Raw genomic sequence first — 16,546 nt, forward strand, 5'->3', positions numbered from 1 at the left:
CATTGATGTAAACTACTGTTCCACAGTATTATTATTTTGAAACATAGATGTGACCTGAAGAGAATTTTCAAGTGAGGGTATGGATCTCATTTTTAATTTGCTGCCTATATTTACAGAAGCCCAGAATAATTGTTAAAAGATCTTAATTATCTTAGCAATCTAATCTAAATCAAATCATAAAAGTTGCAAAGTTGTGATTAAAATTGCAAAAAACATATAGAAATCTACTTGGAAATTCAAACAATTTAAGAGAAAAATAAGTTAAAGATATTTCTATTCTTCTTAAGATATATTTTGCCAATACTTTATTTTTTTGCCAATATGTAGTACTGGTATTTTAAGGAAACATGTATTGAGGAATTCCTGATGTACACCTAAGGAAGATCACATTGATTCTCTACTACAGGACAAATTTTGGGTCTCTTTTTGATATATATTCAACGAGGCCACAATTTTTATCTTACTAGTGATAAATATTTATATTCCTTGGAATTTCCTGCAGTGTCAGCATGCTCCCCCATACTTGCAGCTATACTTTTTCCCTTTGCAGTTGCTGTTTTGAGCAGGCCTCCTTTAGTTATTTTATCTCTCATCAGCAAGAGGATTTATGAGTAGGCTAGACCCTGACCTTTGCCCCGGTGGGTGGAGCATATGCAAACAGATACTCATTCAAAAGCTCAAGTGATGAGTTTCTAGCTTTTTTCTTGGGGGACAAAATCAGCTGACCAAACTCTCTTCTTGAATACAGATGTTGGCATTATTAACACCAGGCATTTAAAAAAAAAACACAGAGAAGCTTTCCAGATATCCAGAGCAGCTAACAGAGGATTGAAAAATTCTCTTCATACCATGCGGTTGCTTTTTATTTACATTTTTGGTGCCTATCACTGACAATAGAGTGGCCAGTTGGGCATCATCAAATCAGTACATACATGCTAATTTATATGTACAGCAACAATTTAAAAAATGGAGAATAGGAGATTTTCTTTTCCTCTTCTTAATTTTTAAATTTTACTTGAGCAAGATCTATCCAAATACAGGAAAGGACCATTTTTTCAGAGCACTTCGAACATAGACCAGTCTGTTATAAAAGAGATACATGATCAACTTTCCTGATTCACGGCTTATTCAAAGATTACTTTGAATCTGAATCCAAAAATAATAAACTTGGCTTAAACCTATCAACTAAAATCATTAGTAATATTAACCTAGAATTCAGCTGAAAGGGAAAGCCTGGAAATTACTCATAAAGACCATTTTTTCTCTCAAAAGGATGTACACAGTTTAGCAGGACAGAAATTTTCCATAATTTGCAAAGGATTATACTAAAGGGCAATTGCAGCCAAGATGATGGAAGGGAAAGAGGAGAAGGATTAAGAAGTAGTCTGAATGAAAATAGTATAGTATGGAGCAGAACCATTTAAAATTCGAAATCATAGTCACTGATAAGATTTTTATCTTCAAAATGTAAATGCTAGGCTGTGCTTTATATCAAATTTAAAACAAGAGATTTTACCAGACTTATATCATAAGATAATTTTGTGCTGATTTTTATATGAATCAAATACAGCTAATTTGAAAATCCAGCATAAGTTGCATAGACATGAATAAAATGTGTTACCAGAATTAAACAAACACAGCTAACCTTATTCCAATTAAAAGAGGAAAACTATTTGATTTGAATAAATACTTTGATCAAGAGAAACATTATGTGAGGAAGAGTCAAGGATCTCTTCCTTGATCTCTTCTGATTCAAAATGTCCTTCCTTCTAAAGCAGCTTTTCATGTTTCAAAACAGAAACTATACTACTATTACACTGTTTAGGCTATCCAAACTAGTTTAGCCTTCAGTGTTGCACGCCTGCCAAGAAATCTGAACAACTCTTATTGATTTTATTCTTATAATCATAGAACAGAAAGAGTTTGGTTTGATTTCAAATTCCTTTTCCTTCTAGGTGATCTCAATAATTCAGATAATACTTTTTGTCAGGACTGTTATAAACAGCTTTGGTTTCCACTTTATTATTGTCAATGTCTGCTATTATTGACACAAACACACACACAAAGTCACACACAAAGTATGTGAGGGGGGGAGGGAGGGAGAGAGAGAGAAAAGGAGAGGGAAATGGGGAGAGTGGGAAGGAAAGGGAGGGAGGAAGGGAAAGAGAGAGAGAAAGAGTCAATTTTACATGAAATGTAAAATCCTCCTATATTAAAGTCGTCTGGAAAATGAGTTCTTAAGATAAAATATCAATTTCCACTATGATACATGAAACCATGTGATGTTTTAATGTTATTTTCTTTCCCAATCTTTTAAAATTATTTCCAGCTACTGAATCCACAAAGATGGAAAACATGTTTTCATTAATCCCCTGGTATACGACCACAACAGTTTGCATTTTTCACTGCATTCCACTTTCTTTATCTGAGGTCATGGGATCAGCAAGTTCACTCTTTTATAATTTCTTGATGGCTTCCTGTAGTAATAAAACTGCTTCTCCCAGATATAGTTATCTGTAAATGCCATCAATGAACTCCCACATGTATTTTACAGATGTTAATAAAAATAAAATAGATCTTACACTGGTCAGTGATGGGAATCAAAATATAAATAAAAAACAGTTACAACTGTTATTTGTAACTTTCTTTCAACTTAAAGGTCTACTTTTTGATATTACAATAATCATGTTATTCTTCCTTTTCTTCCATTTAACCAGTTCCTTATCTAGTGGACACCACTTTTTCAGTTTTGATTCTGTCACCTACTGCAGTACATTTCCTGGAGATTGTCACCTGTTAAACTTATTTTAAAAATTTAAACTGTGACTTGGGACATTGAATCCTCATAATTGCTTCATAACCTCCAGGAATGCAATTTTTATCACTTAATATAAACTGAAGATGGAGGAAATTGATTTGGGAAAACATTGTACAATGTATCATTTCAATGTGCAAAGCAATTTATCTGTGGTAGAAAGCTATTCATACACTATTCTCAACCAGCAACAACCTGCAACTGAAATCTCCACCTCTCTTTTGGAACTAGACACCTTATATTTTCCATTCTTACATATTCATATGATATAATTCTCTTGAGTGTGGCCAGATTTAAGCTTCTAGTGCTTAAACATTCAATTATGATGGAACAGTAGAAACAGTGGACTGTTCAAAATATACTGAAGAATTGGTAGATCCTATGTGCTAAATATTGGGACAATTTTCCAATATAGATTTAAGGTATTTTTTTCAAGAAATTATTTTCAGTTTGTTCAAGGGAGCTTGGATCTGAGACTTATTCCCACCTACCACATCATGGCCTTTATCTCTGAATCTTATGTTCTTATAGATATATTTAAAGGGACACAATTTCTCACTGTACTAAGATATGTAAACATTCAATGAAAATAATACTCTTATGCTATTCAGTATCCTAATTCAGGTGTTCATTTGTTTTTTTTTATTTATTTGTATCCCACCTTTATTATTTTATAAATAACTCAAGGCAGTGAGTTATTCCTCCTTCTTTTTCCCACAATAATAACCCTGTGAGATTGAATTGGGCTGAGAGAGAGTGACTCAAGATTACCCAACTGACTTTCATGGCTAAGGTGAGACTAGAACTCACAGTTTCCTGCTTTCTAAACTGGTGCTGTAACCACTAGAACAAAATGGCTCATTCAAATATACGTTGCGGTACATTTTAAAGGCATTCACATCAGATATCAGTAGTGTGGGGCCAGGTTTTCCTTATCTATCTTTACCTTTGGTAGGGGCTAAAACGCTGTTAGGAAAAAAGTGAAGAATATTTTCTTCTATTAAGAATTATAATTTTATATCTATGCTCTCAAGATGAAGGGTTTTAGGAAGATCCACAAATGTCGAATTGCAATGATATTTTTTAACATTCTCTGGAGTACTAGCACCTTTCCAAATGTTAAACATATTCACATCTATTATGATACTAAAAATGAGTTTTAGTTTCAGCAAATATAAAACATATGGATACCTGGATTTCAAATAGCTAAGCAGTTCCAAAACATGCTGAGTACAGAATCTGTTTGCATACTATCCTATCAGGCAGAGGTAATTTGGAAAGCACATCACCTATCAGCCCACCTAAGTAGTTAAATGAGTTCTCAATGGGACCACTGATGGATTATGGTGCCTGCTTTGGTCTCAACGAAGCACAACAGCAGAAATCAATAACTCCCTCCCAAAGGTATATAAGCTAAGCAAGGCATATAGGGACAAAATAAAGGGCATCTGGCCTACAGGTGGGATTCCTGAGAGAAGATGGGAAGGAGGAGAAAGTAAAGAAAGTAATTGTTTATCCACTTTCACTGATCAATTCTATTGAGGGGAATTCAGATTTCCCTTCAAATCTGAGTGATCATCTAATCTGTGAGAGTAGGTTTGCCATTAATTCCATACAATTAAGCTCCATTGTGCTTGGCTTGCTAAACTGGGGGGGGGGGGAATCTTTTTACACAGGAATAGCAGTATCATGGATAATCTTATCATGGATAAGGTAGTGAGTGGGACACATATATTTTTTAGGCCAAGGATTGCATGCATCCAGTGAATGGTATTGGTGAAGGGTACTCCTATTAAGAAGACCCAAGACAAAAAATAATTTTCATTTCATTTCATTTCAATAAAAATATTAAACCAAGTTATTACAGTGAATATATTTATAAGATAAATATTTAGTAACCTTTCTTTCTATAACATCAAAAGTAAAATTCTGTGGCAATCTTCAAAATCTATTTGTCACATCTAAAGCTTTCAAGGCTACATGCTATCTGGGAATTTTAGGCTATAATCTGTTTCCAAATACTATCATTTTTCTCTTTTTAAATTGAAACTCTACATAATCTATTGTTGTTATAATATAAGACTGGTACCATGCTTCTGACACATTTTTTCTCATAAAATGTGGGTGGAGAAAGAGCTTGGCAGGCCCCCAGAGAGAAATTGTGGGCATATTGAGACTTTGGAGCTTATTGCTCCCCATCGCTTATTCTATACTATACAGATTGCCTCTTCAGTGGCTGTGCACTGTATTTAATATTTAAAATAAACAGAAATCATTCTACAAACACAATTAATAATGAAATAAGGATAATTTTTCTTTGTATGAATTACACAACTGATGATTTGAAGATTCAACTATATCAATGGCAAAATTTAACATATGTTTCTGTTTACATTCAAGTTTTGAAATCCAGCCAAATTCTTCCTTATTCTTCTTGGCTTTGATTCAACAGGCTTCATTATCTTTGTTGGCTTTGAGGGAGACCTTAAGCTCCTTGTTTATTCAAGCTTGTTTAATCATCTCACTTCATATAGCTTCAGTTTGTGATAAAATGTTAGGCTTTAATATGACATATTACAATTAGCTGCAAGATTGAACAGTCAGCAAGTGTTATTTTAATACTGTGAAAAGTTAGGCAATCATTGAATAAATGAACCAAAATCAATATAAGTATAAAATTCATTGAAATGAAAAATGCATTCTTTATTCATAAAAGTTAATGATAATGGATTAAATCAAGATTATACTTTCATATCTGAAAGCAATTACTGTTCCATTATTTTGTAATATATTACATTGAGCTACAGAATAGAATTCTTAGTGAGACGAGTTTCCTATTTTTTTCTCCTAAACATTTACAATACTTTGTAGTGTGATCTATGGGTAATTTGGCAGAGAAAGATTGCTTAAGTCAATTCTGTAGAATAATATAATAGATTTATTTTATTTTTATTTATTTTGTCAAGCGTGCATTTGATAATATATATAAGTATAAACATGATTATTAATACATGAAAAAGATATGAATAAAAGGGAACATTAAGACAGGGACAGTAGGCACATTGGTGCACTTATGCACGCCCCTTACAGATCTCTTAGGAATGGGATGAGGTCAACAGTAGACAGTCTGAGGTTAAAGTGTTTGAGTTTAGTGGAAGAAACCACAGACTCAAGTAGAGTATTCTAGGTATTGACCACTCTGTTGCTGAAGTTGTATTTCCTGCAATTGAGTTTTGTGCAGTTTACCCTGAATTTGAAATTCATGCAATCATCTAGTCATTAAGTGGAAGTGGAAGCTGAAGATCTGGGAAATCAGATCTCGCTCTTCTTTGTTTTAAGAATAGCTTCATACATTGTATGTTTTATTACAAGACAAGTTTAAAAATGGTACATTGCAAATATTAGAAAAAGAAAAAGATCTATTTCATATTTAATGAAATTTATATTTGATTATTTAGAAATAAAAATGGTTCTTAGTTGATGCATGAACTGGAGTAAAATGGAATTGTTGGTATCCATGACAAGCAACAAGCACGTATGCTTGCACTTGTCATTTACAGATTTTTTTTCTACGCACAGGATAGCTTGCAGTTAGGGTCAAGGTAGACTCAGCCTTCCATCCTTCCATGGTTGGTAAAATGAAGATAAATATTTCTGGGGGCAATAGACTGACTCTGTAAACTCCTTAGGGAAGGCTGTAAAGCATTGTGAAGCGGTATATAAGTCTAAATGCTATTGTTATTTAGCTTTCATTTCCTTACCTGTAGAAATGTTGAAGCCCATAAACGAGATCGGATTTTCAATGCAGCACTTTTCCCTTTTTCCAAGAGCCCCACTGAACAGGTGATCATTAAACATTCCACATTTGTGCAGTTCTGTACACAAAGTAAAAAGATATATTAATTATTTATTGAAGATATTGACAGAGTCAAATTCTATCAGAATTCCATCAGAATCTAGAATGCCAACATGTTCAGCTTTTATTTTTAAAAGTTAGTAAAAAACTTTTAGTAAGTAAGTTAGTAAGGACAAAAATGCTAAGTTTAAAAAAAGGAAAATTCATTAAGCAGCTGTCTACCTATCACATTAACTAGCTATTGTAATTGATTACTGTACTATTGCCATTGACCATGCCAGCCAAAAACTCCAAACCAAAACAAAAGAAAAATATCTCTACCAATAACCTCCCAGAATCCTGCACATGTTTCAAATGTCTTGAAACCATCAATGAAAGCGAAATTTACATCAAATGCCACCTATGCAATAATCTAGCCCACTCTGCCTGCTTAAACGCAAACAAAAGCCTAGCCTATATGGTTAAAAATTCAGATACATTCTCTTATTTATGTCCATCATATTCTCCTAAGCTAAACAAACTGAGTATCCTACATGACAGAGTTGAAAGCATAGAATCACTCGTTCACTCAATAGAAGAATGCTTAGCAACACATTTTGAAACAACTATACAAGCAAGCCTAATTTCTCTTGAAAAAAAAACACAGCACTGATAAGTGAGTATCTATCAGCTCAAAATCAAATCCCACAACAACCACAACCACTACCTCAACTACAATCACAACTACAACCAAAAATAACCACCAAACCACAGCTACAATTACTACCCCTTCAAAAAATTCCACAGGTGATATCTCCTTACTCATCAGGGACACCATGGAATGTGAACAGAAATGTCCAAATGCCATCTTATTTGGTCTCGAAGACACCAACGAATCAGATGACATCACCAAAGTTCGTGATATCATAAGCAACTCAAATACAACAAACATCTCTCCTGAAGATTTCATTGAAATAACCAGAGATGGCCATCGGTACAAATACAATGACAGCTCCGTGGCCCCAAGATTTTGTAGAGTTGTATGCAAAAATGAGTCCAGCAAACGCATATTCATTCATACAATAAATGCCATTGCAAAAACCAATCCCAACCACAAAAAACTTCGCTCAAGACCAGACTTATCCATACTGCAAAGAATCCACTCCTGTGAACTCTGTGCAGAACTCAAAAACTGTCTAGACAATGGAGAAAAGGATCTATACATTGACTACCAAGCTGATTGCATCAAAAGAAAGTCACACAACCCACAAGACCACATCCAACCCCACCCCATCCAATCCAACATTACTCAAAACTAGCATGCATGCCACTAATTACCTCTATTCCAACCACAACTGGCTTTAAATGCAAGCTACTTGATGCAAGAAGCCTTGTAAATAAAATACCTGGATTTCTCCTCTTACTAAATACAGCTAAATTTTACATTATGTTTGTTTGTGAAACATGGCTCAACATATCTCTTCCTGACTCCATTACCACAGTAAGAGACTATCATGTTTACCGATCAGATCGTGAAAGCCTTAGAGGAGGTGGTGTTGCTATCTTCTATAAAAAGTCCTTACATCTAAAAAACATCCAAGTTACCCAGGAGCTTGCTATTCCTGAGACTATCATCTGTGAACTGTCCTTAAATATCACATTTCGGTTTTTACTATGTTACAGAGCACCTGATTATAACATCGAACATGCACACAAGCTAAATACGCTACTAACATGGGCAGCGTTCTGCCCACACGCTTTTATCTTTCTTGGTGACTTCAATCTACCTCATATTAACTGGACCCTTAATGAATGTACAACTGAACCCACACATGCAACCTTCCACAATGCAGTAACAAATCTGGGACTAGAACAACTAGTAACCAACAACACTAGAATTAACAACTGCCTTGATCTCATCTTCTGCAATAGTTTTAATTCAATTTATGGAATACAAATTAAACAACCTTTTTCCAACAGTTACTGCAATATGATTGACTTTTGTCTCAACATACGTCCACATAAAAATCATCACAACGACGGAATCCCCAATTATAACTTCAAAAAAAGGCAACTATGATCTTATAAACAATGATTTCTCATCCCTTGATTGGCAATCTCTATTCTCTGAATGCAATACTGTAGAAGACCATTACAACATATTTTTACTTGAAGTCAAAAGAGTCATCAAACTATATGCACCATTAACAACTCCTAAAACCAGAAAAAACAAATTACCCCAAACAATAAGGAAGCTTCAATTCAGAAAGAAATCACTTTGGCGAAAAAACAAATCTGGCCACGTTGCCAACTTCAAAAGGCAATACAAAAAATTATGCCACCAGATAAAGACTGAATGCACCAATTATCACATTAAACAAAAAGAAAACCTTCTATGCACCAATTCCACCTGCACTTTCTACAATTTTGTAAACAACAAATTAAAAGACTCAAGGTCCATCCAACCCCTGAAAGGACCTAATGGTAAAGACTGCAATGACGACACTATTAAAGCCAACCACTTTAACACATTCTTTGGCTCAGTATTTGTAAACAACAATGGATCATGCCCAGTATTTCCTAGCTGAACCACCATTTCTAGTTGAACGACAGACAACTACAATGATCTAATACATATCGATTTTACAGAAGACAATGTTGAAAAAGCATTGTGCAATCTAAAACCATCGCTATCTATTGGACCGGACGGAAGATGTGCCTACTTCTTAAAAAGCTATCCACTGCCATAGCCGAAACGCTAAGCATAATCTTTGAAAAATCTTTCAGGACCAGCTCCTTGCCAAAACTATGGTCACAGGCCATGGCCATCCCCATCTTCAAAAAGGAAGACCCCAGCCTAGTTGAAAATTAAGACCAATCTCTTTATGCTGCGTCACCGGTAAAATCATGGAATCAATTATTAACCAATCCACCATCCTCCACCACTTAGAAACAAACAACCTACTCTCTAATAAACAATTTGGTTTCAGAATCATGTAATCTGCAACTCTTAAAAAAACATATGGACTACACAACTCAATCAGGGCAAAGCAATAGACGCAATCTACATAGACTTCTGTAAAGCCCTTGATTCAGTGGTACAGGACAAACGACTCCTAAAACTAAAATCTTATGGTATTTCTGGACACCTGCATAACTGGATAGAAGCATTCCTGTCAAACAGACAACAAATGGTCAAAATTGGGAGCGTCCTATCAAATTCAGCACCTGTCAACAGTGGTGTCCCCCAAGGTAGTGTTCTAGGACCAGCTTTTTTCATACTGTACATAAATGACCTCTGTGATCATATCAAGAGCAACTGCTGATGATGTGAAGCTATTCAACACCACAGAAAATACTGCTACCCTTCAAAAAGACCTTGACTATCTGTCAGAATGGTCAAACAAATGGCAACTTCAAATCTCAACAAATAAATGCTCTGTCCTACATATTGGCAAAAAAACTCAGAAAATAAAATACAGGCTGAATAGTCAAGACCTTGTTGGTGATCCAAACTCTGTCAAGGATCTTGGAGTACTTATCTCAAATGACCTAAGTGCTAGAGCCCACTGTAACTACATAGCCAAAAAGGTATTAAGAGTTGTTAACCTAATCTTACGTAGGTTTTTCTCTGATAATATTACACAAATAACTAGAACATACAAAACATTTGCCAGACCAATACTCGAATACAGCTCATCAGTCTGGAACCCACATTATGTATCTAATATTAACACAGTTGAGAAAGTCCAGAAATATTTCACAAGAAGAGTTCTCCACTCCTCTACTCGTTGCAGAATACCTTATGCCACCAGACTCGAAATTCTAGACCTAGAAAACCTAGAACTATGCCGCCTTCGGTCTGATCTAGTATAGTATATAAAATAATACATTGCAATGTCCTACCTGTCAATGAATACTTCAGCTTCTACCATAACAACACAAGAGCAAACAATAGATACAAACTTAAGGATAATTGCACCAAACTAGATTGCAGGAAATACGACTTCAGCAACAGAGTGGTCAATGTTTGGAATACTCTACCTGACTCTGTGGTTTCTTCCCCAAACCCCAAAAACTTTAACCTTAGACTGTCTACTATTGACCTCACCCCTTTCCTAAGAGGTCTGTAGGGGGTGTGCATAAGCGCACCAATGTGCCTACCATCCCTATCTTATTGTTTCTTTTATATATATGTGTGTGTGTGTGTGTGTGTGTATATATATGTGTGTGTGTGTGTGTGTGAGTGTGTGTGTGTTTTCATAGATTTTCACGGGTACAGGTATGTAGGTCTAGGTGTGTTTGGGTCTTTTCCCGTGTAAGATTAAGAGTATCTTGATGATGTTTCGGCGAGGTGCCACGCGCCATCCTCAGGCTGGTGCTTTCGGCTTCGTGCCAGTGCAAGCAGTATGTGATCGGAGCTGCCGTCTCTCTATAAATACTGGTGGTGGGGGCTGGTGTGCTAGGCTGGTTGGCTGGGCTGCTGCCTCTTGATTGGTTGATGGAGTTGATGTTGGTATAATGGGCTGTGTGATGGCCTTGTGAGTTTTGTCCTGGAGATATTTGCTGTATTCTTCTGGGTCATTTGTTTTGTAGTGATCTTTTTTTCATTAGCCCCTCCTGTTTTAACAGCTTGGGTAATTGGTTGTGTGCTGGGCTTGCGAGTTCTTTTGTTGTGGTCTCCTGGGTCCTGTGTTGTAATCTCCTGGGTCATTTGTGTTTTGATCTCTTTTCCTACACAGGAGGCTAATGGAAAAGAGATCAGTATTTATAGAGAGACAGCAGCTCCGATCACACACTGCTTGCACTGGCACGAAGCCGAAAGCACCAACCTGAGGATGGTGGGACCTCACCAAAACATCGCCAAGATACTCTTACATGGGAAAAGACCCGAACACACCTAGACCTACATATATTCATACATATATGTGTATATGTGTATATGTATGTATGTATGTATGTATGTATGTATGTATGTATATCTATATCTTACCATGTATTCATAACTATGTTTTTACTTATACCTATTACCTTGTAAGCAATTGACAAATAAAAATAAATAAGTAAAATAAATAAAGATGCTGGAAAAGATAAAAAAAAAATAGCTTAGACCTCTTTAAGAAAAAGACTGTTTTATTAGAAAATTGTCAATTAAAAATCTATATTTCTGAATGAAATTCTTAGCTTTGGCGTTAAAAGTCAATTTCATATTTTTCAGTAAGCTGCATAAAGAAGTAGTACCTATGTTGATATTTAGTAATTCTTCATAACATTCTAACAACATTCTTTTCCCCTTACATTTAAAACATTATTAATGGGATACATGAGCTTGCATATCATGCCATCAATATCTAAAATATTATTTGTTGAAACTGTCAGTATAACATTCAGTTCCTTTTGCCATTTGATTTTGGATGTAATGAGTACTGAAAATCCACTTTTTATTACAATATGTTGAAAGCATAGTGCTGTTCAGGGAATACAAGCATTTTGTGAGATATAGTTTAAAGAGCATTGGCATTTGCTAAGTATGCTTCTAGCATTTCAGGAGAAATCATTAGTAGTGTAAGTAATCATTGCGTTAATTAGAACAAATGATAGTCAATTGGATGATGTTACAAATAGTCAAGAAGGAGTAATCTCTACCTATGTGCATATATGTGTGGATGCCAATTGTACAACACAACAAATATTAAATTATAAGCCTTCTGCGTCCAAAACCCCAAGTTGCCTGATACATAACTATATAAGATGGATTTATGTAAAATAAAATATGCTCTTATAAACATAATGTTATATTATGTTATATTATGTAAATGCAAAGTTAAATTTGTACCCAAAATTATAGAATATCACAGTAAATGTTTCTTCATTAAAACTGAATGAATGATTGTGTTTTCTTTTTTTTGTTAAACTCCAGTCCACTTCCTCAACAGGAAACTGATTATACAGAACTTACTGAAAGGCAATATTTTAGAGGAAGTATTTGTTTAGCTTTTCTTATTTAATCACTCTTTAATCTAGCCAAAGTGTTTATTCTCTGTAATGTAGGAGCAATGAAGACATGTCTTTCTATTCACAGTTGTACCAGATCAAAAAAAGAGCTTCATAATTAAAGGCTAAGTCAGATACTTCGAAAATAAAACAAAAAACAGATGGATAAAACTTAGATTGAAAGACTATTTTGTTGTGAACTTTGTAGCAATTGAACAGACCTACAAGTCAGGATTCAAAAACCCCTCTTCATTTTACAGGTATTTTTTGACTTACGGCCACAATTGGACTCAACATTTCCATTGCTAAGCAAGGCAGTTGTTAATTGATTCAGACCCCATTTTATAAACTTTTTTTCCACAATTGTTAAGTAAATCACTGCAGTTATTAAATGAATTGTGTTGTTAAATGAATCTGGCCTCCACCATTAACTTGTTCAAAAGTTCCAAATGATTGTTTAAATACCTCCAGTTGTCAAGCACTCAAATTTTGTTCTTTTTGACCATGAGGATCTGCCATAGTTGTAAGTGTGAGAACTGATCATAAGCAACTTTTTAAAGTGCCATTGTAACTTTGAACAGTTGCTAAAGAAATGGTTTGAAGTTGAGGATTACCTGGACTTTTCTAGACTCACAGGATAGTTTGGACTTTCCCCCATTTTTTGAATAGGATGCACTTTCCAAAGAGTGAGCCACTTGTTTTTAAAAGAGGAAGTTTGAAAAATAGTTTGACATACTGTTCAGAAATTTTAAAAAGGAAGAAAATGAGCCAAACATGTTTACTATGCTAAAGCAAGACTTGTTGCTCACAACAAGCAGCTAAAAATTCTAACCATGCACTGGTGGGATTTGATGTAATCTTTGTTTGCTGTAAATGCATGTGGAACATTCCTTGTGCAAGATTATGTGGTGGAACCACACTATAAATATACATGGGGATGGTCTCTTAGTGCTAAGATGTGTAAATAGTGACACAGATGATAAATCATAACCTGTTTTCCCCTTCCCCTCCAGCTTGTATTTAAAATAGAAGTTGAGAAAAATCTAGATTGTGAGATGCTACCTGTCTAAATCCCATCCACTTGAATCAAACTATTGGAAAACCTACACTGTTATTTTTACTACAACATTGCAGATCCTTCTTCCCCACGTTATTTATATACAAATGTTAACAACTGAGAGAGCCATTTGTTCAATTTGTGTTGGTAGTTTATATGTTAGTTATTATCAAAAAAATAACAACCCCTTGAAGCACTATGGTTGAATAGACTGTCTATGAATTAGTAATAATTGTTTCATAGATAGCCTTCTCAGAATTTAGAATTTATATTTGCTTAGCCTTGATAATCAGGAAAAGAAATGAAGAATGAGAATTACCTGTTAATTGGTAATTGTTAAGTGTTGCTGTGTCCTCCCTCTCAGTGCCTGGAGACTGTTAGGGGCTGGATGGGGAGCAAACTAAACCCTTGCAAGACCGAGTGGCCCTGGATTTGGGGTTTGCTGGCTCAGGGAGAATTGCCATCTTTAGTCTTGGATGGGGTGGTACTACCCCAAACAGACCCTGTGTGTAATCTAGGGGTTTTCCTGGACTCATGACTCCTGCTTAAAGTGCAGGTGGTGGTCATAGTCAGGAGGCCCTTTGTGCAACTGCGGGTTGTGCATCAGTTATGTTCTTTCCTGGACCAACAGTCCCTACTCAAACTCTAACACTTCCTGTCTTGATTATTGCAACACACCCTACATTGGGCTGCCCTTGAAGAACATCCGGAAGCTCCAGTTGATGCAAAATACAGTGGCCCACATGATTTTGTGCAGACTCCGGTGTACACATGTTTCATCTCTCCTGTGGGAACTGCACTGGTTGCCGATTTGCTTCCAGGTGCAATTCAAGGTGCTGGTTGTCAGCTTTAAAGCCCTTCATGGCTTGGCACCAGGTTATCTGAGGGAATGTTGACCCATTAAAGTGAGGAGGAAGGGAATGCTGCAGGTCCCATCCCTGAGGGAGATACACCTGGTGGGACCCAGAAGAAGGGCCTTCTCCATGGTGTCTCCCTCTCTATGAAACATCATTCCTTTAGAGATTAGAATGGCCCTCTCTCTAATACTCTTCCAGAAGGCACTGAAGACCTGGTTCTGCCAGCGGGCCTGGAGAACCCAGAGTGGGATGGAGTCAATCAAATGGCTCTTGTGATCAGTTATTGTTGGGGCTGGAGGTGGAAGTTGGTGATTTTTTACTTATTTTTTTCCAGATTTTGTTCTATTGTACTTTATTAATTTATTTGATCCTTTTTAATTTTAAATATGGTTTTACATTCTGTAAGCTGCCTCGAATCACCATAGGCGAATAGGTGGCAATATAAATAAATAAAACAAACAAACAAACAAATAAATAAATAAATAGAATTTGCAGGTCTTTAAAAAAAAAAAACCAACCAATGCCAGTGTTTCAAAATGCATAAAATATATAATAAAATAAATCCAAATATAGATTTGAATTAAAATAGAAAGAATCAATAAAATAAAAAGTAAATAGCAGATTATATGTTTCATTCTGTCTCTTTTTCCCAGCTATTATGTCTTTATTTCTCTAACAAGATGGAGAATGTTACATCTAGAAAGAACAGAGAAAACCACCTGATTTCATAGATAGGATATTTTCTTGTACACAACAAAAAGTATTTTTAGACATCACTATGACTCAAAAGTAAAATTGCATATGGAAATAAAAAAAAACTCTTATTATGTCCAGCCTTGATACAGCTAATTTTATATTTGTAGATTGAACTGAGAGTTCCACATCTTGTTGTCTACTAGTTAACTATAAATGGTTCCCTAAGTGATGATGTTACATGCCTGAGCACACTAAACTAATATTTAAGGAGAATGGGAGTGTTATGAATATTTCTTCTCCACAAAACAAGCTATAAAAAGTTCTTCCATGATCATGTAAAATGAGGATCCTTGAATATATAGCACAAAAATACCTAATTATCTCACCAGAATTTTTGCAGAGTTTTTTTGATACTCCACCAATTTGGCTTCCCTCCGTCCAACAGAGTGAGGGATGGAGGAATTGCGTAAAAAAGCAGCAAGCTCTGGAGTGTCTTCTGGGACAGTAAACTATAAAAAAGAGAAATGGGCTTTAAATAGCCTAGATGAAAATACTTATACATAATTATAGAATTAACTTACTAGCATTATCAAATTTCTGAAAAAAAGCAAACTTTCAGTGAACAGAAGAATCAAGACTCTTTTACCTTTACTTCTAAACTGTTAATTGCAGAACTTGTTTGACACTTCAGAGGTCCATGTGTCTGAATGTGAAGGATGTAAAGAAGGAATTCTGTTTTGCTCAATACTGGCCATTCCACATACAGGACTGTATCATTGATGGCACTTGGCCCAATGTTGTGCAACTGTTTGAATTAATAATAATAATAATAAAAATATTTAGTAAAAATTTTATTCACATCATTATGGATTTTTTAAACATTATTCCTACTTCATTACTCCAATCCTGTCAATACCTCTTGAGCCAAACTTATGAAAAATTCCCCATCATGGTGCAAACTGAAGACCTAATTAGATCTACGTGGGACTGCTCTTGAAAAGCATCCAGATGATGGTTCAAAATACAGCGGCATGTGTGTGGTATTGTACAGACCTAGGCCTGCACATATGTCACTCTCCTATGGGAGCTGCATTGGCTTCCAGTTTGCTTCTGTGTGCAAATGGGTGCTGGTTGTCAGCTTTAATACCCTATATAGCTTGGGGCAAGGTTATCTCTTCCTTATTACACCCATCCTCCCCAGATTGGGGAGGCAGGGAATGTTGCAGATCCCTTCTCCTAAGGAGATATATCTGGGAAGAACCAGAAGGGTCTTCTCTAGATCCCTCCCTTTG

At 35.5% G+C, this 16,546-nt stretch overlaps 1 protein-coding gene across 2 annotated transcripts in view; it reads right to left on the reverse strand.

The window, feature by feature from the left end:
• ITGA8 (integrin subunit alpha 8) overlaps positions 1-16,546 on the reverse strand; it is a 152,076-nt gene that overhangs the window by 34,047 nt on the left and 101,483 nt on the right. For both annotated transcript variants that reach the window (XM_026716137.2, XM_087917705.1), the window contains 3 exons: positions 15,901-16,059; positions 15,641-15,763; positions 6,577-6,690 (listed from right to left, as the gene is read on the reverse strand). In XM_026716137.2, the coding sequence (XP_026571922.1) occupies positions 6,577-6,690; positions 15,641-15,763; positions 15,901-16,059 (396 nt within the window). The remainder of the gene's footprint in view (positions 1-6,576; positions 6,691-15,640; positions 15,764-15,900; positions 16,060-16,546) is intronic.

This window comes from Pseudonaja textilis, chromosome Z (genome assembly GCF_049901715.1).
Source record: "Pseudonaja textilis isolate UNSWEBS1 chromosome Z, rPseTex1.2, whole genome shotgun sequence".
NCBI classification, from domain to species: domain Eukaryota; kingdom Metazoa; phylum Chordata; class Lepidosauria; order Squamata; family Elapidae; genus Pseudonaja; species Pseudonaja textilis.